Raw genomic sequence first — 9817 nt, 5'->3', positions numbered from 1 at the left:
AGCATTTCTTTGAAGATGTAAAATGCTTTGAAATAGATATATTCTACACTGCTTTTTTATCGAAAATTTTCTAATTACATTTTTTCCATTAAAGTAGAAGTTACATACGTCAAAGATGTAAAGTAAGATCACCAAAATAGATTTGAGGCTCGTTTCATTATAAATTTGTCCTAAATTAAAAGAAATAAAGGTTAACACAGAAAACCTGGCATGAATATTTTATTTGAAGAATTAAACAAAACTCAAATTTTTGTAAATCATTAAAACAGGATGGTAAGGACTACTTTTTTTCTTTTTCTAGAAGGAATCTTTTTTTTTTTTTACCTTACAATCAAGAATATCTCAACTGGATAAATTCACTTATTTCACACAATTCTTCGGTCATGCCTTTTTCCCTTTACTTTATATACTCTTATATGCAATTATGGAGATGGAGTACTTAGGTCAGTATAATTCTAAAACTACGTAATCAATTGGATTCAGACCGGGAAAACAACATCTGAAACAACGACCTCAACAATTAAAAGATACCTTGAGTTATGTTTTAGTACCGGTGTATTTTACATGTACTCTAATTGGTTCAAAATGTCTCAATGGGGTAACCCGTTTACTTATTGTACTTATTGAAAAAGAAGTAAGAAACGTATGCGGAGATGAAAACTAGTCAATTGTAGAAAGTTACTAAGGGCTAAAGTGAAGGGACAAGGATTGTCTGCCCATTCATTTCTAGTGCCCTTCCGTTTTGTGTAATCACGGTTAAATCACGTTAACATTTTATATTATTTTTTTATAAAGATAATAAGATAAAAATAAATAGTAATATAAAATGTTCATGTAACTTAACTGTGACCACACAAACAAAAAAACATGAAAAAGCACGAAAAATGAAAGGACAGACAATCCTTGTCCAAAGTGAAAAGGGTCCATCTGCTCCAACCCCTCTCATATTTCAATGCCTTGGGAAAAATGTAATTACCCTCCCCGGTCCCTCCCCATCGAGCCCCCAACACCGCCATTTGACCACAGCTTGTCGGTCGCCGTCCTTGCCGACGTAGCTGCACTATTGCAACTCACGTGAAATAAAAGGCCTTCTCTTGTTGACAGTCACGTGACAAAAGACCCTTTTTATTTTTACTTTTTAAATTATGTTATGACACGAAGACAAGTCACCAACTTTTTTTTTTTTTTTTTCCTTCAATTTCTTATTGTAATTTTCTTTTAACATGACAAACTAGTGGTCCTTGTAAATATATGATTTAAGCTGAATTTGCAAAAGTATAATGTCATTAGACTAATGTAGACATAATTTTGTAAATTAAATGAAATGAAAGTTGATAATGTGACTTAAATATTGATAAACGTGCTCATTCTTATTGGTGACACATCATTTAGTTTGTAAATTTTATGTGCAAATTTAGTTTTCCTAGCATTACCTTTTGCAAAATTGGTAAAGAGTGTAATAAACAATCTTTTTTATTCCACGTGTCAATGACACAGTAAAGAAAATTAAAATCGATATTAAATATACAAAATATTTACTTATCACATTTTACGTTGGTACTACATCTCTAATAGAGGCGAGCTTTAGTTGGGGTTTGCAATGGCCTTGGCTCGTTCTGTTTTTTAAAAGCTCTAATATACTAGACACAACTTCATGCTTTGTTGTACAATTTCTTCCCTCGTAGCGCCCTATTTTGGATCCTGGTTCTGCCTCTATTTGTATCAGTGCATCCTTTTTATCACACAATTACTTTGTTGGATCAATACCAGTAATTTGTTGATCTTTCAGAACTTTTAAAAGAAAACCAAACCAAATTACAAAAACCAAATTAACTCAAATGAATGTAGCAGTTGTCGAGATTTGGATGTGTTAAAAGTGTACTTGTGTCTTGGTTTACTACAAGAGATTTTAGGTAAATTCAAATTAAACCCAAATTAGATTACAGATGCGAGTTCCTCTTAAAAATGTCCTGAACAAATATCTCTTGCATGCCTTTAAAATAAAAAATTTATTAAACCGATATTTCCCAACCCTGACTTCTCCATGAGTTAGGTGAAAATTATTGTTACTTTTTTACTTTTGGTTTTGGAGACCAGAAATGTTTGATAGGACCCGTGCTGAAAGCAGCGTAATGGTCAGCATCTCCAGTTTGGACTAATGAGTATATTGTTTGGATGATATATTTAGTGATTAAAACATCGATATAAATAGAAATATCAACATATAAATTTATAAAAATATAGATCAATAAATCGATATTGTTTTTTTTAAAAAGATTATAGAAATTCATAATAGAGTTGGTATATCTACTCATTTAGTCAAAATTAATGAAAAAAAATTCCAAAAGAATTCAAAATTTGGAAACTTATGGTTGGTTCAGCAATATGTAGTAAATCGATAAATATTATTGATATTCAATAATTTTTTAAGAATTGTTATTGGCACTTCAAAAATCACATTCTACCCTTCAAATTTTCTATATTTAGAAAGAAAAATATACTTGTGATAAGTATAGAATAAGATTTTTGAAATGCTAATAACATTTCTTAATTTTTTTTTATATCTTGCCCAATAGGTGAAGTTTGTACTTTACCTTCTTTTCCATATCAATCTTTGACTTTTTGAATGTTTGAAGGCAATTTGTGAATATTTTAAACACTAACCGCTTTTGTTTACCCAGCCAAAAGGAAAAAAAAAGAAGCTAAATACTCTCTAAAAAAATATAACCCTCTATAAATTCTCTCCTTAACTTATGTTTTGACGTAATTCTCGTGTCAATATTTGAGATGATCTCTATTACTTAAAAAAAGCAGTGTTTAAACTTTGGAAAACCATACTACTAGGCCACTATACTGTGGACCACCCCTAGGGAACCAAAACCAAAACCAAAACCAATCCTACCTTACCTTGGTTGTTGGTACTAGGTGCTCAGCTTTAGCGCACTTCCCAATTATGCTACCAAATAAAAAACACCACGCTGACGTAACGAATGAGCGCCCAACAAAATGTTTGTGCATACCGCAATAGGAATCCGGATTGTCGAATTCTGTTTGTGAAGATTATAGAAATTTGTTAATTTTGTTTGTTTATTATATATTATGCGATTAGAAATTTATTTATTTCAAATTAAATATAAATAATATTTAAAAAAACTAACTGTATGATATACGATAATTGAACTTGATTCTTGAATCTTCAAAATCTTCACTAAAAGAATTCGGAAAAATTCCTGTTGGCTGCAGTAGCTCACAGCACAAAATAATTTCGAATATTAAATTGTCGTGAACTGGTTCCACGTAAATTATTTTATTTTCTCCAAGGAGCGACTGAGGTTCATATTTAATTATATAATATTCAACCGGCAACAATCATGCATGCGGGAGCATAATATCTTTGGAATAATCCCCTAAAAGCAGTGAATAAATTTGGGTCTGGAAGTTTGCACCTAGGCAAAGCTTGTACTCTTCTTGTAGCTAGATGATGTCATTGTTTATCAACAAATTTTTTTTTTTATTTCTACAATCTATTTGTATTATTTTCGTAATAGAAATGAGACTCGTACTTATTGAACAGCCTTATTTTTATTAGAAAGATAGTACAATTAGATATCAAGTGTAGCAGTACTCTTTATCAACTCCTCCATAGTGGACCTCCTTTGACTTTTTTTCCTTTTTTTTTTTGAAAAAAAAAAGACAACCCATGACAAATCACGAATTTTTCACTTATTTCAGGCTAGACCTACTAGGTGGGGCTACCAAATGGAAGAAAAGAACCGATGGAGATTAGAGTGGAGGGCGCAGATGAATGTGTCACGAATCCTTGTACGCCTCAACAAGTAGAAATTAATACAAAAAACGAAGCAAAAGAGCACTCGAAGAAAACTTTAAGAATGTGATAATATGATTAATATCTATCGTTAAACTTTTAAATTGAAACTGAGAATAATCTTAGAAACATCATCACATTTCTCAATTATTTATCTAAATTGATATGATAATAGTTCACTCGTTCATAATATTTACAAGTTAATTTAAAACACAAGATTATACCGTGTAAGAAAAAAAAAAAAAAAATGAGCCGTTGGAAAAAAATAGTCGATGAAAGGCACCATCATCCACCATGCCGCTGATGCCCAATACGACAATACGACGAAGTCGAACCAGTAGAGGGTCTTCTGCATGTGGGGGCTAGAGCGAGCTCCGACGATGCTCATTTCTTCGTCGAAGGTAGGCATCAGGGCTTGAGAGAGGACAAGAAGCCATGGAGGACTTGGACACTGATTCATGAAGTTGGATTGATTGCAGCCATTCCATTAGTGATAAGCTGCTGGTGTGCATCATATGTTGGGAGTAATGTTAGGGATATTATGTAGTTCAATCACATTAGTGTACTATATAATAGGGCAGTTGATTCATACAATCAATATTATACGCACCATTTGACATATTAGATGTTACACCAAGTACAAAAATATGATTTTCCTATAATTTTTCAGATATAGGTAACAACACAAGAAGAGAGAGGTAAAGGGTAAAATAATTGGGATTCTAGGAGGTGGCATAACTCTTAGCCATTGAATCTAGGTTGAATGGTCCTGATTTAAAGAAGGGTAAGGGAGGGGAGAGAGATGGAAGGGGAGAGAAATGGTCCCTTAAACGTTGTCAAGGCAAGAAAATAAACCATTTTTGTCATATGTGACACAACGGAGTTTATGGTTTGGGGTTCACAAACAGTCATCTTTAGATAAAATCCTGAAATACCAAAAGTTATGAGAAAAATTCTCATTTTTTGATTTTTTATTAAATGAAACGATACGTGGCCTAAAAACAGATTATACGGCTTGCTCAAGAAAACTAAAAAACAAGGCCTTAACCCTAACAGCACAAACACAAGTGAGAATTTGCAAATATTATTGAAGGTCGATTCAAATTCTGGTAACCATTAAAAACAAAATCACATGTACAATGGGAGTAATTTTGACATAATCATTTTAATTATTCACAATTTATTTTTATTTTTACGTGTCAAATAAAATAATCACACAAAATTATGAGGGTGAGAGCCATGCGGGGTGATGAGTCTAAGCGCTTAAAAGCGGGGCATCAATTTCCTGGGACAACCCTCTCTAGTTTCATTACCCCGCATCCGAGAAACCTTACAGCCTGGCAAATTCTCCGGTCTCGAGAGCCCTCAATGTCTAATCACCAACTCCCACGTGGACGCCTAAGACAGAGAAACCTTTGCTATCTACAGCTGTCTCCCTTATCGTCCGAATATAAATACCACCCCAAACCAAATTCGTAGTATTCATTCACTCTCCCCACTCCCGATTCCCAGCAATAGCCTTAAATTCTTGCCCCTCGCAATGTATCCTATTTACCACTTTGCCACTTCTCTCTTGCTGCTCATGTTTCTGGCCGAGCCCGGTTTGGGTGCTTTAGTGGAGGAGCAGCCCCTGGTGCTCAAGTACCACAACGGCGCTCTTCTCAAGGGCAACATCACCGTCAATCTCATCTGGTACGGCCACTTCACCCCAATCCAACGGTCCATCATCGTCGACTTCATCCACTCCCTCGCCCCTCGGCGCGGCCCACTCCCCTCTGCCTCCTCCTGGTGGAAAACCACCGAGAAGTACAAGGGCGGCGCCTCCAATCTCGTTGTCGGCAGGCAAATCCTCCACGAGGCCTACTCTCTCGGAAAGTCCCTCGGGAACCGGCACCTGGTAGCCCTCGCCGGAAAAGTGAACGCGTTGAAGGCCATCAACGTGGTTTTGACTGCCAGTGACGTGGCGGTCGACGGATTCTGTAGCCGCTGCGGGACGCACGGCTCCGCCCATGACAAGAAGTCGGCTTACGTGTGGGTTGGGAACTCGGTGGTCCAGTGCCCCGGCCAATGCGCCTGGCCCTTTCACCAGCCCATTTACGGCCCGCAAACCCCGCCGTTAGTGGCCCCAAACGGCGACGTCGGAGTTGACGGCATGATCATAAACCTCGCCACTCTCTTGGCGGGAACCGTAACCAATCCGTACAACAATGGATACTTCCAAGGGCCGGCCAGCGCGCCGCTCGAGGCGGTCTCTGCCTGCACGGGCATTTTCGGAACCGGGGCATACCCGGGTTATCCGGGTCAAGTCTTGGTGGACAAGGCGACCGGGGCGAGCTACAACGCGGTCGGGGTGAACGGGCGGAGGTTTCTACTGCCAGCCATGTGGGACCCGCAGACCTCTGCATGCAAGCCCCTTGTGTGACCGACGTGGCAATCATCTGTGCCGCAAGCGATCGTGTAGATATTATTATAATATTTTATATATATAATTACATAATGTGATGATGGGATGGTGTCCGATGAGGACGGGGAGTGGATAGGGTTGTGGGTTTTTGTACACACTTCAAGTTTGTCGTCTTGCGTGACGTGTTAATCAAGTGGAAATAAAGTGGTTATGGGTCAATAGTGCAATTATAGAGAGAGAAAATGTTGTCTTTAAAAGTTAAAAGATGAAAAGATGAAAGGATGGTGCTCGTTTTCGCTTTACAAGCAAGAGTTTGTATTTTATCGCATAAACAAAAGCTAAATGAGGGGTTAGCAACCAGGGTGGTCGACGATGGCGTATCAAGTCAATAATATATATTTTTATATTATCTTAATGGTCAATAATATATATTTTTATATTATTTTTGTAATCTTAATATTATAAGTACGAGACGTCGCTCACGTAATTCGGTTTCTTAATAGCCGGACGGAGGGCAAAATTTTCTCACACTTAATTTCGACTCGCGTGTTTAGAGAGAAAAAAGAAAAGAATCCCGTGTAACACTACTTTTCAACGACACACGGTTATTTTGTTTTTATGCTTAAGTGATAAGGCACCACATTTACTATGGTTAGTTTTTTTGTCGTATTCACTTTAGTCTATGTCAATTTGACTATCCACAAGTAGATTTATTTATTTATTTTATATTTTTCTTTTCCAAACGATAATTATTTAGCTAAGGGAAGCAAGTAAACTTAGTGTCACAACAAACTAGCAATAATATTGTTCAAACTCGCATTTGACGACCTAAGGTCTCTCACTTACAAGTGAAAAGATATATCACTAAATTGTAGTACTAAGTAATAGTTTGGTACTGAGATGCTTTTATAAAAAGTGAGTGTAAAAAAAAACTGAGCTCAAAAAGGTGTTTGGTAAACACTTAAAAACAGCTTATTTTCACAGTTTTGGGTGAAAATAAGCTGAAAAAGTGAAGCAACAAAAATGAGCTTATTCTCACAACACAGCAGAAGCAGTTTTTTTTCAAAATACAGAAATACCAAACCAGTCCTAAGTAGCATCACAAGTGGATTCTTGTGTCCATAACAACAACGTTGTAACATAATTAATTAACAGATTTAGCTATAAGACTTTCATCACGTGAACGTAATACAATATCATGGTGCCCGTTTGAAAGTAAACACCTTTACTTTCAACCCAAGACCATAGAATAATCATACACTTGGAAGACAAAATGCAATGAACATAAATACTAGTACCATGCTCAGTAACTTCTTCAATGCATAAGAGAAGTTTTAGTATATTTGTACCCATGTTTACTACGTAACCATACCAAGCTCAGCAACTTCTTCCCCCGAAAATACTCACGTAACTAGCCAATTTCAATTTTTCAACATTTATATTATAGAGCAACAGCTACAGAATAACAAAAGAACCAGAGGTTGAGTTTTTTGGGTGGACAGAGATGCAAAAGTATTAACCAAACATTTCAAGTTCCATACTTATCCAACTACAGTTAAAATTCATGCGTTCAAGTAATATATCGTATGAAAAGCATTCTAATTACCAGAGGAAATGTGAAACAGTAGAAATCTTCTGAACAAGTTTGTAAGGAAGTGGTGATTGATGAATGCATATAGAAATGCAAGTGGTGATTCACAAAATTGCAGAACTGTGAGCGATTAAATACGTGCTGAACACTTCAAACCCATCATACATGACAAAGCATGGAGGACAAATTCCGGCACAAGCAGGAAGAAACAGTGAAGCATGCTGGTGAAAAGACAGATGAAAAAGATGATCAAACCGAATGACAAGGATTTTGATGATTTGAGAAACTAGGCCATCTAGATTTTGTAAACAATTTCAGCAAGTTCATCGCTTCTGATTAAATTTCATAGCATTCCAAGTAGTCAAGACTCTACTGCAGTGTGACCAAGTGATTAGACAACATTTCCTTCTCAACATTTGACAATCCTATGAATAAAATTCTGATCAAACAAGAACACCGACATATACAAGTCATGATAAAATGCTCAATACACATTGATGATCCCAACTACATTTCCAAAGGTGAGGGCACAGCTCAACGAAGCAAAAGCGATCAGAACAATTGCAGTTAATGCTAAAACACAAAACCAGACAAAGGAGTTCATTACCAATTATAAAAAGAGTCGAAAACCCATTCGATTACTTAACGGGCCTTTTTCTTTCCAGCAACAGTGACCCTCTTACCCTTCAGGGTCCTAGTGTTGTTCTTGGTGCGCTGTCCTCTGCAAGGCAATCCCTGGCTGTGGCGTATGCCTCTGTAGCACTGAATCTCCTTGAGTCTCCTTATATTCAAGGCATTGAACCTCCTCTGCAACATACAAAAAATCCCAATAGAACTTTCATCCAATGGAAACTGTGGCCACATCCCAAGCCAATCAGGCAATCCCATGTGCGAAAGTTATAACCCAGGACGCGCATGATTGACTTGAGATACCGCCAGAATGACATCCCATTATATGAAAAAGGAAACCCTAACAAATTAAGGGTGCATTTTGCTCCACCCACCGCAATTGATTGCGGTTAAACGAAGGTGATCTAATGCATTTGCTACATAAATGTCAAAATTTAAACTCATCTAACGACAATAAAAGTTATGCCAGTGAGCAAAATTATTGTATTTGCAACAAATAAAGTTTGAGGGTTTACCAAATCTCCTTCAATCATGTACTTGGAGACTTCATCTCGGATAATGGTGAGCTCTTCTTCCGACAAATCTTTGGTGATTTTGTTCTCCATGTTGAGGTCGATTAGGATTGTTCGTGCCCTAGTACGCCCAATTCCATGAACGTACTGAAGAGAGTACTCGACCCTTTTGTTGTTGGGGATTTCAACTCCGCCAACACGCACGCATTTGATGCTCAAGCCACCAACCTGCGCAAAATCAACGAGACCCTTAAATTTTGAGGTCGACCCATGAAATTCTGAGGTCGACCCAGAATTTAAAATGTGAAATTTACCTGATTGGGGGGTCTGATTGGGAAGGAGAGGCTGTTGGAGAGGGGATTAGAGTTTCTTCCATTGCAGATTACAGAGAGGGAGGGTGCCAGAGGCATTGCCAGTGTTTGCGCCATGGCTGTGTCTGAGTTGTGGGAGTGATGAGCTTTGTGTTTGTGTGTGGATGAAGACGATGGGGTCGAGTTATCCTGTTCTGGCCAAATGTCAAGTGCGCAACACAATATATGCGCAGCGTTTCGACACCGTTGGATCAAATATGAACGGTTCTGATTAAGTTGAGATAAAAAGGTTTCACGTGGAAACGTCTGAATACTCGGTGCGGCTGAGGCTGGGGCAGTAGATGTTCCCCTTGAAAGCTGTTGGAAGTGGATAATACGAGTATGCGAGAACGATCATGTACACAAGGAGCAAACAATCGTGATTAATATGAGGTACTGGTGTGGTGCCGGCCAAAGCCTCTTCGACAGTCAACTTTGTATAAAATACTAGGCATCTTAGTCTGATTCGGAGCCGTTAAGTGAATGTCAGACTCATGAAACAGT

At 37.5% G+C, this 9817-nt stretch overlaps 2 protein-coding genes across 2 annotated transcripts; one reads left to right on the top strand and one right to left on the bottom strand.

The window, feature by feature from the left end:
• The first annotated feature begins 5305 nt into the window (after window positions 1–5305).
• LOC137728946 (protein EXORDIUM-like 2) lies at window positions 5306–6672 on the top strand. Its single transcript, XM_068467759.1, has one exon. The coding sequence runs from the start codon at window positions 5367–5369 to the stop codon at window positions 6246–6248; it is 882 nt and encodes a 293-aa protein (XP_068323860.1). The 5' UTR covers window positions 5306–5366; the 3' UTR covers window positions 6249–6672.
• Window positions 6673–8222: 1550 nt separating this feature from the next.
• On the bottom strand, window positions 8223–9606 carry LOC137728948 (small ribosomal subunit protein uS13c-like). The gene is made up of 3 exons (XM_068467761.1): window positions 9278–9606; window positions 8967–9191; window positions 8223–8628 (listed from the first exon to the last, which is right to left on the bottom strand). Exons 1-3 carry the CDS (start codon window positions 9389–9391, stop codon window positions 8464–8466), a joined length of 504 nt encoding a protein of 167 aa, XP_068323862.1. The 5' UTR covers window positions 9392–9606; the 3' UTR covers window positions 8223–8463.
• Between the last annotated feature and the right edge of the window lie 211 nt (window positions 9607–9817).

This window comes from Pyrus communis, chromosome 3 (genome assembly GCF_963583255.1).
Source record: "Pyrus communis chromosome 3, drPyrComm1.1, whole genome shotgun sequence".
NCBI classification, from domain to species: domain Eukaryota; kingdom Viridiplantae; phylum Streptophyta; class Magnoliopsida; order Rosales; family Rosaceae; genus Pyrus; species Pyrus communis.
The sequence above is the reverse complement of the archived record's forward strand: the minus strand, read 5'-3'. Positions and strand labels throughout refer to the sequence as shown.